General features: G+C 53.1%; 1 protein-coding gene across 4 annotated transcripts; it reads left to right on the top strand.

The window, feature by feature from the left end:
- The first annotated feature begins 12,886 nt into the window (after positions 1-12,886).
- On the top strand, positions 12,887-17,410 carry IRGQ (immunity related GTPase Q). Of its 4 annotated transcripts, none has more exons than XM_036747208.1 (3): positions 12,887-13,188; positions 14,362-14,911; positions 15,304-17,410. In XM_036747208.1, exons 1-3 carry the CDS (start codon positions 13,041-13,043, stop codon positions 16,589-16,591), a joined length of 1,986 nt encoding a protein of 661 aa, XP_036603103.1. In that variant the 5' UTR covers positions 12,887-13,040; the 3' UTR covers positions 16,592-17,410. The 4 variants fall into 4 exon arrangements, with proteins under 4 accessions (XP_036603103.1, XP_036603104.1, XP_036603106.1 ...); XM_036747209.1 differs by lacking the exon at positions 12,887-13,188 and adding an exon at positions 13,410-13,763; XM_036747211.1 differs by lacking the exon at positions 12,887-13,188 and adding an exon at positions 13,797-13,815.
- Positions 17,411-18,119: the final 709 nt, after the last annotated feature.

Raw genomic sequence — 18,119 nt, 5'->3', positions numbered from 1 at the left:
ACAGGAACTTTTGCCTGGCCATGAATGAACTTATGAAAGAAAGAGAAACTTCATTTTGCACCCACTTTTTCCAAGCTTCATCTTATACAAAAATGCCTAAAAGGATTTTTTTCAGACTCCCAAGGAAGATAAGAGCAGGAAAAAATCTCTTTTAGTTTTCTAAAGGGCTCCTCCCTAGGTGGGGCCTGGCAGCCCCTTGAGGGCAAGGAGCCTACCCTTCCAAGCACTAACTAACCAGCCCTATTTCTTTACAAGTTTCCTTTAGCTTCAGCTCTGACAATCTTTCAATGTGGATGGTGGGGGAAGGGTGAGGCCAGGAGCACATGGCAGCCAAGAGGAGCACATGGACTCCTGACTAGACAGGTAGTCTCAAGCTGCTATTCTACAACCCTTCTAAATTCCTTATACAGGTTTTCTATCTCTCTCTTTCACAAATTTACCTTTTAAACTTTACCACAAGGACGGGCTACAAAGGTACTCAGGGGCAGAGGACTGACTGTCAGTCTGTGAATTTCTGTCCCTCTCCTCATTGCCCGGTGGGGAGGGCGATTTAAGTTTTTCCCTACAATTCTCCTGCATTCTCTTCTAATCTGATCCAGGAGGAGAGGAGTTTGATTTAACTGCTCTACCTTTTACTGCAGCCCTAGTGAAAAGATCTCAATGATTGTAATTCAAGTAAACTTCACCCCCTTGCTCACTCCCCAAAACCTCTTTTGTACTTGAATCTAAGGGAATCAGAGACTAAGACAAATGCGAGAGTTCTGATGAGGGTTTGGGGTGAGAGGTGCTCGACACCCCAAAGTACCGACGCGCCGGGTCCTGCCGAAAGAATTCGACTCAAGCCTTCTCAGCCAAGGGAAGGGATAAAGTTTATTAAGAGTTAGCCAAATAAGCCTGCCCCGAGAGATCCCACCCCTTGCGACGCCTGTAAGGAAAAAGGGCCAGACCCATCTGAGCTAGATTGGTTCTGACCGCCTTCATGGAGGCAAGATGGAGATTATATACACAAAGGTTGTGGGAGGGATTGAGGGGTGGTCTGGGGTGACCAGAAGAGGGGTCTAGGGAGGGACTTAAGGATGAGGTCAGACTCCAGGGTGGGGGAAATAGCTGAAGGCTATATGGGAATGACAACCCATCAAGGGCTGGGGTAGCTGGAGCTAGGGTATAGATATTTTGATCAGGATTAAGGATGGGAAACAGGATTAAGGGTGGGAAACAGCTGGACAATAGAGGACTGGGCAAGGTAGGCATTTGGGCTTAATGGTTATAGCCTCAGGCCAAGGCCAGGTCGAGTGGGAAGATTCAAGGAGAGTTCAAAGATTCAAGGGGTTCCCAGAGACTCTGCCCTCATCATTCCCCCCTCAAACAAATGGGACCCAAATTCTTTTGGGGTCAGGGACGAAGGTCTCAGCTTCTGGAATTGCTTCCTGCTGATAAGGGGCGTAGAGCTGGCTTGATGGGTCCAGTTCAAGGGGTGCACAGTCATCTGGAAGTTGATGGCTTGGAGACTGGAGGAGACAAACCTGGCAAGGAAGTTAAGCAAACAACAAAACAGACAGTACAGGAGTACAGAGAAAGGACAATATCCCTGGTGGGAATTAAAGATGACTATTTCATACCTAGCTCTCCTAACCACTTGTTCTGCTTCGGGGTTCAGGAGTGTGTAGCACATCCAAATTAGGTCGGGGATATCTAAGAGCAAGCTTTGATGTTTGGTGAGCCTGTGGTTAGCCAGGCACTGGTGGCCCTCTGCTTCCAGGGTGCTCTGGCAAGGCAGAGCTTCTAGGGGCTGGTCTGCTAGAGGCTTAGAAGCTTCCTCAATTGGAATGGCTGTAGCAGCCAGAGAATCTAATTGTTTTGGAAAACAGGGGTCAGATCCTAAGGACTGGATTAGAATTCCCAAAGCCTGTCCTCTCCTTCCTTCAGCAGAGTGAGTGAAAGGTTTTTCTAGATTAGATAAGGCTAATGCTGGAGTGGTGGTCAGTTTAGTTTTCAAAGTCCCAAAAGCTTGTGCTGGGTAGGGGCCCCACTCTAGAGGGAGTGAGTCAGGGCCTTGAGTGCCAATTAATGGTTGCAGCCTCTCCCAAGCCTTGGGCTTAATTGGATATTGACAGCAATTGGGGAACACTTTAGACTCTCTGAGGCGACTAAGGACAGGGGTGGCCTGAGCAGCTTTGCCAGGAATTCTCTGATCCCAAATAATTGGCTTGACTATCTCCCACACTTCCGGAGGAATGTGGGAAGGTCTGCTAAGCAGGGGGAGAAGGGAGATGGGAGGTTTAACTAGAGAAAATTGGCTTCCCAATTTCACCATCAGGTCCTTTCCCCAAAAGGGGGCAGGGCCAGAGAAGGAGTGTTCAGACAACAGATCCTTGATGCCCATGACCTGATAGGTCGAGGGGCATGTGGGGCCAAAGCCACTAGTTAAAGCAAGAGAACATAGCCGTGATAAAGTGGGTAACCTTACCTTCTGCCTCGATTTTGCCCAAGGCTCCGTGAGAGAGGTGGAGAAAGTGGGAGCACAGCCAAGCCAAGGTGCTGGGAGGAGGCTCTACCACTTTTCCAGCCTCGGGGACATGCTGGGCATGGTCCTGGAGGCGTGGATCCTAGAGGCTTCTTCCAGGGGGGCGCCCTAGAGGGGCACTCCTTAGACCAGTGACCCTCCTTGTGACATCGAAAGCAGGTTTCCCCTTTGCCAAAGTTGCCAGAAGCACCCTCTGGCAATCTCCTGGCCATGGCAGCCGCCAAGAATTGGGCATGTTCTCTGTCTCTGGCTTTTTCCTCTGCCTGGACTAAGTCTCTATTATTGAACACTCCGAATGCTGTCTCCAGTAATTGGGCCTGAGGTGTTTGGGGTCCCATTGCCAATTTCTGCAGTTTCCTCCTAATATCTGGGGCAGACTGATTAATGAAATACATGTTAAGTATTGATGCCCCTTCAATAGAATCAGGATCCAAATTTGTATACTTCTTAATAGCTTCTACTAGCCGGGCCTGGAAAAGGATAAGGTTTTCTTTTTCTCCCTGAGTAATCTCCCTAATTTTTTGAAAATTTATTTGCTTTTGAAATGCAGTTCTTAGACCTTCTAACAGGCAAATTACCATATGGTCTCTCTTTTCTCTATCCTCACTCCTTTGATAATTCCATCCTGGGTCACTAGTTGGAACAGCAGCTGTTCCTGGGGGATAGTTTATGGGGTTATTGCTAGCCAAACTGTCCCCAAATTTTTGAGCATGTTCCCATATTCTCCTCTTCTCCTCAGTGGTACAACAGGTAGAGAAGAGGATATGCAAATCACACCAAGAAAGTTCAAATTGCAGGGACAGATCCCTAAAACCCTCAGTAAACTTAGTGGGATCTTCTGAGTATCTCCCTAGTTTTTCTTTAATTTGGATGAGATCTGAAATGGAGAATGGAACATGCAATCTCCTTGTCCCAGCAGGGGAGGCAGGCATTTCCCTCAGGGGAAAAAGCCTTGAAGGCGCTGTGGGACCTGGAGCTTGGTGCTGAGGTAGATTAGACTGCAAGGCCAGGGCATCTGCCTGGCAAGGGAGATCAGCTAGTACCTGAGGAGGGGTAGAGGTCAGAGGGGAAGATACCCCAGAGACCCAAGTGGGTGCTACCTCAGAGAGAGGGGCTAGGGGAGGAGATATTGCCGTGGGGGCAGGGCCCGAGGCTGGAACCTGAGTAGGGATTGCCTTGGGGATAGGGCCCATGGTGATAGATGTTGCAGGGCCTGCAGTAGAGGCAGGGCATGGGGTCCCTTCGGCTGGAAATTCCTTCCTCCTTAGTAAAGGAGAAGTTAGGAGTAATTGTCGGGAGACAAACAAAATAAAACAAGAAAACAAAATATACAGAAGGTACCTGAAACTTTCCCAAATTCCCAGCGCCGAAACAATTGAAAGGATCTGGCACATGCTTCTGGATGGGGCATCCGTCCATGTCCTTCAACATGACCACTGGACCGAGAACCACCTGATAGCGTCAGGTTGAGTTGACCACGACAGCCTGGCTGTCTGACTCACTGAGACCACTGGACCGAGCTGTCCGAGTGGACCGAGAACCACCAGAGAGTGTCAGGTTGACCAGGACAGTGTGACTGTCCGACTCACTGAGACCACTGGACCAAGCTGTCCGACCCACCGAGAACCACCAGAGAGCGTCAGGTTGACCAGGACAGTGTGACTGTCCGACTCACTGAGACCACTGGACCAAGCTGTCCGACCCACCGAGAACCACCAGAGAGCGTCAGGTTGACCAGGACAGTGTGACTGTCCGACTCACTGAGACCACTGGACCAAGCTGTCCAACCCACTGGGACCTGCTGAGGTCAGGCCCGAGAAGCACATCCAAAATGTTTGGAGAGCGAGGAGGGAGATTGGGAGAGGGGGAGGCTCACATACCTTCAGTCTTGGCTGGAGAAGAACTTGAGATTAGCAGTACTTCCCGGTTCAGGGAACCATAAATGATGAGGGTTTGGGGTGAGAGGTGCTCGACACCCCAAAGTACCGACGCGCCGGGTCCTGCCGAAAGAATTCGACTCAAGCCTTCTCAGCCAAGGGATGGGATAAAGTTTATTAAGAGTTAGCCAAATAAGCCTGCCCCGAGAGATCCCACCCCTTGCGACGCCTGTAAGGAAAAAGGGCCAGACCCATCTGAGCTAGATTGGTTCTGACCGCCTTCATGGAGGCAAGATGGAGATTATATACACAAAGGTTGTGGGAGGGAGTGAGGGGTGGTCTGGGGTGACCAGAAGAGGGGTCTAGGGAGGGACTTAAGGATGAGGTCAGACTCCAGGGTGGGGGAAATAGCTGAAGGCTATATGGGAATGACAACCCATCAAGGGCTGGGGTAGCTGGAGCTAGGGTATAGATATTTTGATCAGGATTAAGGATGGGAAACAGGATTAAGGGTGGGAAACAGCTGGACAATAGAGGACTGGGCAAGGTAGGCATTTGGGCTTAATGGTTATAGCCTCAGGCCAAGGCCAGGTCGAGTGGGAAGATTCAAGGAGAGTTCAAAGATTCAAGGGGTTCCCAGAGACTGTGCCCTCATCAGTTCCACTGAAGACTTTAAGGGAGGTTTTAGCCAGAAGGCATTCGTTGGGAGGAGGTGTTTTCAGCAAGAGTGAGCTCCTGGAATGGATTTACAATTTTAGGAGTTCTTTCTTCCCAAATTCAACTAACCAATTTCCAAACTTTTTAACAATTTAAAACCCAGAATCTGCCAAATTTTAACCCATTCCCCGTAGTTCCACGTTGGCCAAACGGGAGCCACAAGGAAGGGAGTCTGTTTCCCTAGTGGCAGCCTGATGTCTCTGGCTGCCTATGTTTCAGATTTTTAACAAAACATAGACAATTTTGACATAGACACGCGAACAAAGACGAACTCAAAACGCAACAAAAAAACAGTGTGGATCGAATTAAAGGCTAAACAAGTCCTCTCAGAAGAAAGATTTCCTCCTCAAAGATACAACCCCCAATCTCTCTTACACTCCAACACAAAACAGAAGACCAACAGCATGGGTTGACTGAAGGCTAAACAAATTCCCTCGGAGGAGGGATAACGACCTCCAATCTCCCCACACCCCAAAATACAAAACAGAAAACCAAATGGCATGAGCTGATTGAAGTCTAAACAAGTCCCCTCAGAGGAAAGATTTCCTCCTCAAAGATACGACCCCCAATCTTCCCACACCCCAATAGAGAGGGTGGCGTCCCAGCCCCCCTAGCTCTGTACCACAGCCTCGTCAGGGTTTAGCATGATAACAGAGACCCAAATGGCTAGCCCCAAACCAGAAACCAAACCAGAAAAACCTTACCTCTAGAGGTCTAAAAAACCAGAATTCTCCGTAGGCCGAAAAGGGACAGGTCGGCAAAGAGCCCATTCTCTGAGACCATCACTCCACATCAGAGTCCTAGGAAAAGAAATCCCCAGGAGCTGGCCCTCTGAAGTGAGAGAAGGTGGATCGGGGGCAGAGACTCCCTGTTGAGGTCCGGAATTCTGTGTGTCTCCAGGGCGGTAACACGTAATACCGCCTCATCTTGCTGGGGCCTCCAAAATGTTGTACCAGAAGCAAGCAAGACACACCACAGAGTATAAGTTTTAAGTGGAGAATTTATTAGCCGGCGGCCATTGGGGTATGGCACCACAAATCAATGGCGATGTGTTGGGGTGATGGCTTGGCTTATATAGGATATGGGGGTACAGAGTGGGGGGGAACAGGAACAAAGGTCCTGGCTGATCAAAAGATTTAGTCAGATTATCTTACTAGTGGGATAATCTCATTTACATTCCTTGGTGGAGTCATGGAGCCCCAGGGATATCTGCTAGAAAGGGTCTGCCAGGTTATCCTTCAGTGGGATTGATGAGGGCACAGTCTCTGGGAACCCCTTGAACCCTTGAACTCTCCTTGAATCTTCCCACTTGATCTGGCCTTGGCCTGAGGCTATAACCATTATGCCCAAATGCCTACCTTGATCCTCCCACTGGACCTGGCCTTGGCCTGAGGCTATAACCATTAGTCCCAAATGCCTACCTTGCCCAGTCCTCTATTGTCTAGCTGTTTCCCACCCTTAATCTTGTTTCCCATCCTTAATCCTGATGAAAATATCTATACCCTAGCTCTGTGACCCTAGACCCCTCCTCTGGTCACCTCAGACCTCCCCTCAATCCCTCCCACAATCTCCGAGTATATAATCTCCTTTTTGCCTCCATGAAGTTGGTCAGATCCAATCTAGCTCAGATTGGTCTGGCCCGCTTTCCTTACAGGCGTCGCAAGGGGTGGGATGTCTTGGGGCAGGCCTATTTGGCTAACTCTTAAACTTTATCTTTTCCCTTGGCTGAGAAAGCTTGAGTGGAATTCTTTCGGCAGAACCCGGTGTGTCGGTACTTTGGGGTGTTGAGCACCCCTCACCCCAAACCCTCATCAGGAAGATTGAAGGGGAGTTCTAGGGGGCTCCCACAATCTAAACCTCATCAGCTTGGTCAAGGCTCATTGGATAGAGTGCCAGACCGGGAGTCAGGAAGACATGAGTTCAGATTTGATCTCAAACACCTCCTAGGTCACACAGAGCCTGGCAAGTCACTTAACCTCTGTTTGCTTTAATCCACTGGAGAAGGAAATGGCAAACCACTCCAATGTCTTCACCAAGAAAACCCCATGGACAGTGTTGGCATTCTGTGGTGCGTAGGGTCAGGAGGGTCATGTAGCCAGGTACAGAAATACCCACACAAGGTCAAAGCTGGAAGGAACCTTAGAGGCTAGAAGCAGACCTGTATTATGACTTTGTCTCAGTCACAGATGAGTTGGTTCCATGGCACTCCAGGGTCTTCCCAAGTCTAATGCCTGCTGCCCTTGGCAGGGGAGAGCTGGCCAGCTCACCTCCCTGACTTAAGGAATCTCACAGGATCCCAAGATGTCAGAGCTGGAACGGACCTTGGAGATCCTCTGGTCCAAACCCTCACTCTCTTAGTTCAGGAAACTGAGGCTGACTTGGAAAGTGGTTGACTTGCCCAGGGAAGGGGAGTGAGACAGTGGCAGAGTTGGGGTTTAAGCCAGGTCTCCTGGCTGCACATCCAGGGTGATTGCTGCTACATCGTGCTGTCACTGTCCCTTGGGAGTCTCTGGTGTCTCTTTGGGAGAAGACTGCCTAAGGTCTTGGTCTGATGGGAGAGATATCATCTCAACCCTTGGGGAGATCCCAGGTGGAGAGGACACCACACAAGGCAAACAATAGAATTACAAGGTCATAGGCCCAGCCTCACCCTACCCCTCAGTGCTTTTCAGCCCCTTTTATGTGTTGTCTTCCCCTTAAGACCAAATAATCAATGGTCTATCAACCTATTAAAGCACCTACTGAGTGCTAGGCTCAGTGCTAAGAGTTAGGGATAGAAAATGAAAGAGTCCCTGCCTTCAAGGAACTTACTGTCTAATGGGAGTGAGGACACACTAAAGGAAGCTGAAAAGGGTGGTGGGGGAGGGGGAAGGCAGGGCATGGTTGTCACCTCAGAGAAGTCCCAAAGGGATGGGAAATGGAATGCTCTCTCTCCTTGAATGGGGATCCAGTCTCCAGTCAGAGGGAGAGGATGGTAAGGGGTACCAAGATCAACAGGATCTTGCAGGTGATGAGCTTCCTGGGATGAGGGGGAGAAGTCAGGTGATCTCAGCTCCTTGAGGGCAGGCCCTGCCTTTTTACTTGTAATTGTATTCCAGCCCTTAGGAGGGGGCCTGGCACATAGTAAGCACTTAATAAGCACTCGGTACCCATCCATCTATGTCTACCTATCTGCCCATCATCTGTCACATATCCATCATCTGTAAGATTTGTCGTTATCTTTGGTCATCTCAGTTTTGTCAGACTCTTTGTGACCCATTTAGGGTTTTCTTGGCAAAGATCCTGGAGTAGTTTGCCATTTCCTTCTCCAGCTCATTTGATAAATGAGTAAACTGAGGCAAACAGGGTTAAATGACTTGCCCAGGGTCACCCAGCTAGTGTCTGAGGCTGGATTTGAACTCAGGTAAAGGAGTCTTCTTGACTTGAGGCCTGGTGCTCTGTGCACTGTGGTGCCACCTAGCTGCCCAAGATCTATCAGCATCTACCTTTGGTGTCCAACTGTCACTCAACTCTCACCTGTGGCTCCAAGAAGCTGTAGCATGTGCAGCTGCCAAACCCCAGTAAAACCATCCTGGCAGATGGGCTAAACCAGGCTGAGGGTAACTGACAAGCCTCAAAGCCATCAGTGAGTTAGGGGGTGTCTACCCCAAGCTTGTGAAGACTTGCCCACGTGGAATGGGAGGATGAGAACAGTTTGCTCCAATGGCTGAAGGCGGCTGAAGCAGCTATGGAGCGCTTAGAGCTCGGTCAGACATCAGAGATGCCAAGGTCCTCTACTGCATCCTGAGCCATCCCCAGTCATCCTGGCTTTTGTCCTGCCACTGGACTTCAAGGACTCTGGAAGAGAGAGTGAGGCTGATGACTCTGTGCAGCTCTGCCTCACTGAAATCCAATACATGCATAAATCAAGACATCACCCCATGATGTCACTGGTCCTCTTCAAAAATGAAGGACAAACAACAACATCCACCCATCCATGTTTCTACCCATCCATCTATCCATCATATGTCACGTGCTATCATCCATCCATCCATCCCTCCATCCATCTATCCATCATATATCAGGGCTGTCATCCATCCATCCATCCATCCCTCCATCTATCCATCATATATCATGTGCTATCATCCATCCATCCATCCATCTATCCATCATATATCAGGGCTATCATCCATCCATCCATCCATCTATCCATCATATATCACGTGTCATCATCCATCCATCCATCCATCCATCCATCCTACATCATGGGCTATCATCCATCCATCCCTTCATCCATCCTTCTAACTCTTCCTCTTGGTCTGCAGAATCTCAGAGCCTGAAGGTGGCATCTCATTACCCTGTACATGAACAGGAACTCCCTCTATGTCATTCCCAACAAGTAGACATCTAGCTTCACCTCAAAGACCCTCAGTGACACGCAGTTCGCTCCCTTTATCCCAAATTTTAATGACATCTTCCCTCCATATAACACTGAAAGGTTGACAGAGCGTTTCTGTCACAACGCTGCGAAGTCAAGGCAGCATGTGCTTGTTAGGCACTTGCTGTGTGCCAGGCACTGCGCTAAGCACTGGAGATGTAAAGTAGGCAAATCATAATATTTGAGCAGAAAGGAACCGTAGAGACCATACAGTTGAACCCTGTTATTTTACTGAAGGGCAGCTGGGTAGAGCACCGGGCCTGGAGATAAGAAGACTTGAGTTCAAATCCAGCCTCAGACACTTACTAGCTGTGTGACCCTGGGCAAGTCACTCAACCCTGTTTGCCTCAGTTTCCTCATCTGTAAGTGAGCTGGAGAAGGAAATGGCAAACCACTCCAGGATCTTTGCCAGGAAAACCTGAGTGGGGTCACGAAAAGTCAAACATGACTGAAAAACAATAATATCAAAATTTTACTAAAGGGGATCCTGATCTTGAGAAAGCAGAAAGGACTTTCCTAGTCAAGTGACAAGTATTTATTAACAGCGTACTGTGTGCCAGGTACAAAGAATAAAACTATCCCTATTCACAGGGAGCTTGCAAACTAATGGGAGAGGCACCACATACATATAAAAATAGAGAGCATAAATATAAACTGACCAAAAGCATCTCAATACAAGGGAGTCTGGGTGCCCAGAAAAGGCTTGAGCCGGGTCCTAGAGGAGACACCATCTTCGAGGTGGGTGGGGGGTGGGTAGAGGAGACAGGGTCTCTAGCAGCACAGCTGGGCTGAATTCTGGGATGATTTCTTTTTGCCTCCAATGCTAATTTGGCATTCACTCCTTCCTTACACGGTGGGATGGCCTTTCCGGCAGGAATGGCCAATACAAAGCTATATAAGCATTATGTTATATCATATTAGTTCTTCCTGCACTGGATGCTGGCAAAAAGAACAGGATCTGGGCTGGTGGCCAGAGCAGACTGGTAGGCCACCCTGCAGTGTTGTGATTGGCTGAATGCCCAGAGGTCTCACTATCCCCTGGGCAGGGGTAAGGACAGGGGCAATGACCATGCTGATGGGCAGCCAGGCAGTGAGGAAGTAAAGGGTTGGACACAGGTGAAGGGGACCTTCCTCACACCCCCAGCAGCCATTCTGGGAAGTGAGCTTTGTGCTCCTACTTCCTATAGTGGTCCTGAAACCTGGCAGGGCAGTGATAATGAACCTGGGAGATTAGGGCTGGGGGAGGGGTGGGGTACTGGAGGAAGGCCTGTTCAGGGAAGAGGTGCTGGCCAGATATCTGTCTATGGGAAGGCTGGGCTGCAGGAGGTCAGAGCTAGAGGGCAGGGCTTAAGAAATACAGCACATCCCTCCTCATTTTACAAATGGCCCAGAGAACAGTATCGAGGGTGGTCCAAGGTCATCTATGTAGCAAGTGGCATGGCCTAGACCGCCACTGACAGAAATGCTGGGTCCTGGAGCCCAGAACACCGTCCACTTCCCACTTGTGTGATCTGACGTGCCACCCGGGGCAAGCCACTTCAACTCAGAGACTCAAGTTTCCTCATCTGTAACTTGTGCTGTCAGCCTTACTGGGTTGTTTTGTGCCAGGCACTTCATAAACTTGAAAGGCCACAGATGTTTAAAGTTCTTAAGTTTTAGCCAATGATATAGAGACAGAGATATGGATATAGATGGGCAGGGAGGTGGCACAGTGCAGTCAGGAAGAGTCATCTTCCTGAGTTTCAAATCAGGCCTCAGACACTGTGTGACCTTGGACAAGTCACTTCACTCTGTTTGCCTCAGTTTCCTCATCTGTAAAATGAGCTGGAAAAGGAAATGGCAAACCACTCTGGTATCTCTGCCAAGAAAACCCCAAATGGGGTCACAGAGAGTCAGAAACAGCTAAACAACCACAAAAAATTTATATAAATATGATGATGATATACATATAATTTAACCCTCAGGGTCAGCCTGTAAGTCTGGTCACCTTCCAAGAGCCAGGAAGGACATGGCTGGCCCTGGGGACAGCATGAGGACAAACAGGACCTTCTATTTGAAAAGCTGGATAAATGAAGAGGCATTAATTTACCTAGTATTGGGTGCCAAGGACTGTGCTGGGGGCCAGGGGCACAACAAGCACCCTCTCGGAGCAGGAGTCCGCAGGTGACCCTGAGGTATCGGGCTATTTGCTGCGGGCGGGGGTGCAGTTTCATCCCCAGAACATGGGGTGCTCTCCCCACATAGAGCAGCAACATCAGGCTTGGACCAGGGCTGGCAGCTGGGGTCTCAGAAGACCCCCGAGCAGCCGCGTTTCTCCTGGGTCGGGCCAGCTTCAGACAGACACCTGCAATGCGGGGCACGTGCTGACAGCCAGTGAGGTGCAGGCTGGGGGCGGGGTGTCAAAGCTGCAGTTGGCCACCCCTCACCCGCTGTGGGGGAGACCCTGGACCTGGACTGCCCATGGACACACACATCCCAGGGTGGAGCCTCCCGCCCTGGTCCAACGTGCAGCTTGGCGTCCTGGGCCATTGTCTGGGGGCCCCGAGGGCGGGGCTCCCCCGGGTCCCCCGAGAGGCCCAGATTGAACCCCAGCTCTTCCTCCCCCCGCAGCTCTCCGGCCTCGGGTGAGGTTACACGGCCCCGCCCCCTCACAGGTGAGCCACCAGAGGGCCCCGCCCTGCGCTGGGGGGCGGGATCCGCTACGCAAGGGGGCAGGACCTGCCCTGAGTTAGGTGATGATGATGATGATGATGATGACGATGCTGCGTTTCCTTTCTGCTCAGACCCTTTCGTTAAAGGGGGGGGGGTCAGGCCCCCGGAAGGGAGGGAGGGGCTCTGGCAGGCCGAGGGGTCGCTCCTCCGAACACCATCTCATCTAACCCCAGCACTTTATAGAGGGGGAAACTGAGGCGGGGGGGGGGGGCCGGCAGGGCACAGAAGACACTAGAGGACCCCGGGGAGGGGCTGGATCCTCCCTCCCGCCCTGACTTTTGACACTAACCTTTGACCTTACAACGTCTGACCTGTCCACGCCGACCCTTGATCCTACAGCCCTATGACCCTTCCCCGCTCACTTAAAGATCCCCAAGCAGTTGACCTTTGACTCCCGCCAGGACTTTATTCTTGACTTTCGACCCCACGTGACTGTCACCTTTGCTCGCACGGTGACATCACTTGTTTTTGATCCCATGTGAGTCTATCATGGGTGGCTTGAGCCCCACCAATCCCCAGGAGTTCCGCCTCGTGACCTCTCACCCGCCTCTTGCCCCGCCCTCCTCCGCGCCCTTCTGACGCCGCCGGGGCCCCCCTCCCCTTCCGCCTGATGGGGCGGGAGCTGCGGGGCTGGTCGAGCTTCTGCGCACGCGCTAAGGCTCCGATGCCTTTGTTTCGGGCGCTAGTCACCGGACGCGTTCGCCGCTCGTCCCTTTTCGGAGCGCCCCCGGTGACGTCATTACCATGCCTGAAGAGCCATGACGTCACCTGATTAGGGTTCTTCTCTCCCCCCATGCCCCGCCCTGCGCAGGGGGCGGGACCTCCAGTAACTGACCGCCCCCGCAGCCCCCAGGACTGCGCCGAGCGCGGGCTGTTTATCTGCTGCGAGCCTTGCCACCCGGGGTCCGAAGGAGGGCGTGGGACCCCGGGGTCTCTGTCAGGTGTGGGGAGGGAGCGGATCGGACTGACCGGGGCGCTGCCAGCTGTTGGGGAGGGAGAAGGCAGGACGCCTGGGTCATTGCTGGATGTGTGGAGGAAGAAGGGGACAGGACGCCTGCGTCATTGCCTGGCGTGGGGAGGAGGAGGGAGACAGGACGCCTGGGTCATTGTCGGGCCTGGGGAGAGATAGGGGGAGGGGGACATCGCCTGGGTCCTGGACAGGTATGGAGGGTGAGAACAGGATGCCTGGATCATTGCCAGGTGTGGGGAGGGGGAGGAGGACATCGCCTTGGGCCTGGCCAGGTATGGAGGGTGAAGACAGGATGCCTGGGGTCATTACCAGGTGTGTATGGGGAGGAGGCTGAGAGGGACCGGACGCCTGAGTCTCTGTCACGTGGTGGGCGGTACACGGGATGCCTGAGTTTCTGCCAGATAGGGGGAGGACTAGAAGCCCAGTTCCAGAGGATGGGGACCAGAATGCCGGTGTCCGGAGGAAGGAAGATAAGATAGGGCGAGGGAGGTTGACCTGGGGGCCAAAGGGCTCAGTGGCTGACACCAGAACGCTGGCTGAGTGCCTGTGGGTGGTCTCTGGGAGAAGGGAGCCTCGTTGGTTTGGGTCCTGAATGGGGGTGGATGGGCAGGATTCTTGGCTCCTGGGGTGTTTCATGGAAGAACTGGTGGAGTGATTGAGGACTGGAGGTTGGGAAGCCCAGGACCTGAGGTGGTGAGGACAGTGAACGGGGACCTCAGCTGAGTCCCTGGGAGAAGTAAATGAAAAGAGGCTGTGGCAGCTGTGCCCGAATTGTCTTTAGGGTGCTAGGACAAAGCTGTAAGGATTGATCGAAGTATAAGGATTGAAAACAGTGAGTTCTGAGCCCTTTTGGTGCCAGGACCTATTGTCTGGGTTGGGTGGGGGGGGGGGCAGAGAATCTGGATTCTGAGTGCTGGGATCTTCAGTCACCCGGGTTGAATGCAGAAGGGGAGGAAATTGGAAGGCTGGATTTGAACACTAAGTCGCAAAGAATTAGGAATTGCAGATGCCAGAATGCTAGGATGAGAGCTAAAGAGGAATTCGGCTGAGCCCCAAAAGATGAGAGGAGGTCTTAGGAGATGGAGGTAAGAAACCTGGGTCCAGATCCCTTGGTGACCCCCTCCCTTTCTCTCTCCACCCGCAGCCCCAACCATGCCTCCCCCGAGGGGTGATGTGACCGCCCTATTCCTGGGTCCCCCAGGATCGGGAAAGTCGGAGCTCATCGCTGCACTCCGGGAGGCTCCAGAGGCCTGGCATGAAGACGCGCGAATCCCTGCCCTCTACCCCGCGGGACCTGGTCTCTTCCTGGGCGAGCTGAGCTGCCCTCCGGCAGCGCCCGAGCCCTGGGCAGCCGAGGCTGATGTGCTTGTGCTGGTCTGGGGGCCTCGGGGCGGGAACGGGGTTGAGGAAGAGGATGGGTCTCTGCCCGAGGGGCTGGGGGCAGCTGGGCGGGCGGCCCTGGCCCGTGGGGCACCCGTGTTAGCAGTGTGGAGTCGAGGTCCCAGGAATGGGAACACCGGGACCCCGGAGCAGCCTGAAGACCTGGAGCAGGAAAGGATAAAGGCGGCCGCCGAGTTGGCCGCTGCCGGGCTCGGGGCTGCACCACTTTATGTACTTAGTCGTCCTGGGCCCCAAGGAACTGACCTGACCAGACTTCGAGAGGCGCTACATGACCGGGGGGCGGCACTGGAGAGGTAAGGCCTGAGCCCAGCCCCGCCCCCACCTTCCCTGAACCTTATGCCCAAGCAGTCTCTGAAGGGTGGGGGCCCTGCTCCTCACCACATTTTCCGCTTCTCCCATCTTCTTGAGCCTGCCCATGTCTCTCATTAGAACCCATCTTCCTGATTCACAAAATTTTTGGCTTGGGGAGGACCGAAGAGGGATATAAGATCTTGCCCTAGAAGAGAGTTGGTGACCTGGCCGGGGTGAGGAGACAGGTCAGGGAATTCCAAAGCGCCCTAAAATTCCTTCCCAACACATCTGGCCTTGTCCTCCGAGGCTCAGACCATTCATGGTCTCCTGCTACCCCCTTGCAACCTCCGCCCCGCCCGTAATTACCCCCAGTCTGTATGCTCTCCTCTCCCAGGCTGCTGCCTCCGGCCCAAGAAGGTTTCGAGGTCGTGGGAGGGGCCGAACTAGAAGCAGTGCGCGAGGCTTTCGAGGCCGGCGGCCTGGAGGCTGCTATGACCTGGCTGCGCTCGGGCCTGGAGCTTCTGGGCAGCGCCCGGGTGGACTTGGGCGTGGCCGGTCCAGAAGCCCCCACAGTCATAGGCTGCCTTCTTGGGCAGGACCCTGAACCCACTCCCACCTCCCCCGGGCCAGCCCCCTATCCTGCACCTGAGAGGCCCAATGTGGTCCTCTGGGCGCTGCCTGACGACGCTGACCCCGCCCCCAGCCCTGACCCTGGGTCCGCTCACTACGATGCCCTGGTCCTGGTGGTTCCAGGACCCCCTACATCGGCCGATGTAGCTCGTGGGAGGGCGCTGGCGGGCCCTGTCACGCCCCTCTTCTTTGTAAGGACTGATGGCGAAGGAGAGGATCCTGAACCAGAAGAGGATGAAGAAAAATCTGGCCGTGGGGATGGAGACGACAAAGAAAAAGGTAGAGAGGAGGACATGAAGAAATGTGATGGTGGGAAGAATTCGGGCAGCGGGAGTACATCGCTAGATGGAGACCAGAAATCGGGCGGTGGACCTGGGGAGATAAAATCAGGTGGTGGGGATGGAGAGGAGGAGAGCTGGGAGGTGCTGGGCGCAGAGGAAGCAGAGGACGCACCGCCGCCTGTCTTCCCCCTGCGTCCCGGGGGCCTACCGGGCCTGGAGGCTGCGCTTCGACAAGCCCTGACTCCAGCCCAGGGGACAGCTCTGCTGCTAGCCTTGCCTCCCGCGTCTGTGAGGGCAGCGCGAGCCAAGGCGGACGCGCTGCGGGCTGGAGCGTGGCGCGCGGCGCTACTGGCCAGTGTGGCCGCGGCCGCGTCCCCGGCCCCGGGGCTGGGACACGCTTGCGACGTGGCGCTGCTGCGGGGTCAACTGGCTGGCTACAGGCGCGCACTGGGGCTCGAGGCGGCCGCGGTAGCACGGCGAGAGCTCGCCCTGGGGCTGGAACCTGGAACCCTGGTGGGGCGGGAGCGCTCGCGACTGGCACTGAGTGGAGCAGCTCGTGGAGAGGTGGAGGCGCGCTTGCGGGGCTGGGCCGGAGAAGGAACCGCGGGCGGCGCGGCCTTGGGCGCGCTCTCCTTCCTGTGGCCGGCGGGCGGCGCGGCGGCGACCGGGGGCCTCGGGTACCGCGCGGCCCACGGCGTGCTTCTGGCGGCTCTGGATGAGCTGCAGGCCGATGCCGAGGCCGTGCTGGCCCCGGGCCCAGACCCTGAATAAAAACTGCGCGTCTTTGCTGTGCCCTTGTCTCTGCCCGCTGGAAATCCTGGGGTGGGTGGAGAGAAGGACGCCTGGATGTTTTGGGATCTTGGATCCCGGGTGCTGAGAGGCACTGAATGCCTGGGTCTTTGAAGGGGGGTGGGGGAGGTGTCACAATGCTGGCCTTCACACAGGATCAGGGTGCAAGATGGGACTGTGGGAAATGATGCTACCTGCGTCTTGGGATAGAGAGACCCAGCTGGCGCCGAGACCGAGGAACAATGAGACAGAAATGGAAGAGAGAAGGGCAGAATCCAACCTGTTGGGACGCTCTCCCCTTTGGACTGCCTCTCCCTCACTTGTTTTTCTTGAGTCTGCAGTGTCGGTATAATGAGGATACAGGGGATGGAGAGGGCTGTGGACCAGGAGTTGCCTTTAATTTATGCATTTATCACGTTTCATCCTGCCTCTCCCCCCCCATCCATTTGCGAGTTGGGTGATCTCTCAGGGTGGCTCCATAATGATTATGTCTCCACTGGAAAGGGGCAGAAATAGGAAACATCCCTAGATATTGTCAACCTTGGCAAGCCTCCCTGCCCCCATCTGAAGCTCTGCCTCTGCCAGGCCTCCACAAATACTCTGGTAAAATCAGAATCTCGGAGTCGGAAGAACTGAGGCCAGTATGAACTATACTTAAACAGGAATCCTTCCCACATCTTTCTCTGGAAGAGCATGATTGATGGAGAACTCATTATGTACCACGACAATCCATTGTACTCTTGGATAGCAGGGGGTCTTGACCATGAATTTGTTGGGTTTTTAATAAATATTTTGACAACATTTCAAAATAATGTGTGTTCCTTTGTAATCCTATGTTTGTATATGCATTTAAAGACAGAATAAATTGTAAGAGTGTAGATCTGCTCTTCGCTGATGAAGCCATTTTTACTGGTGGCGGACCCTGTGGAGAGTACAGAGATAGGGAAGAAAGAAGGGCAGTCTACAGCCAGTGTGGGGGTGGGGGGGCGGTGGTTATTGGGTTAATCAAGGGAGTTAACCTAACTCACAGGCTCGGTCTTTAGCAGCAGGAGAACAGTGATAGATCAAGTCAGATATTATACAGAAAGAGAACAAAGAAGGTCTAGTGCCAGCAATGGTCCAAGGTCACATCCATGTTCCCCCAGAGGATAGTTGGGGCTCCTTTTGCTGATTACATTAACTGTGGAGCCACGCATAGGTCACCTCACACTCTGGCTCCAACACCCATAGGTCCGTAACCTTCACCAGACTGCCAAAGGGATTCAGGACACAGAGAATTGAGAAACCCTACTTTAAAGGTTGAATTTCCACCCTGTTTCTTGCTGAACAAGTCTAAAATTCTCCCTGTAGGGACTGATGAAGATGCCTATCATAACTTTCCTACTTCTTCCCTTATAACCACTCCAGGTCTTTGAGCAGGTGACCATTTAGTATGATCTTCAGGACCATCACTACCCTGGTTCCTCTGTGCCAGGCATTGTTAGACTTATCAATATCCTTCCCAAACTGG

This window comes from Trichosurus vulpecula, chromosome 2 (assembly GCF_011100635.1).
Source record: "Trichosurus vulpecula isolate mTriVul1 chromosome 2, mTriVul1.pri, whole genome shotgun sequence".
In the NCBI taxonomy this organism is placed as follows: Eukaryota; Metazoa; Chordata; class Mammalia; order Diprotodontia; family Phalangeridae; genus Trichosurus; species Trichosurus vulpecula.
This window is presented reverse-complemented; position numbering and strand designations above follow the sequence as displayed.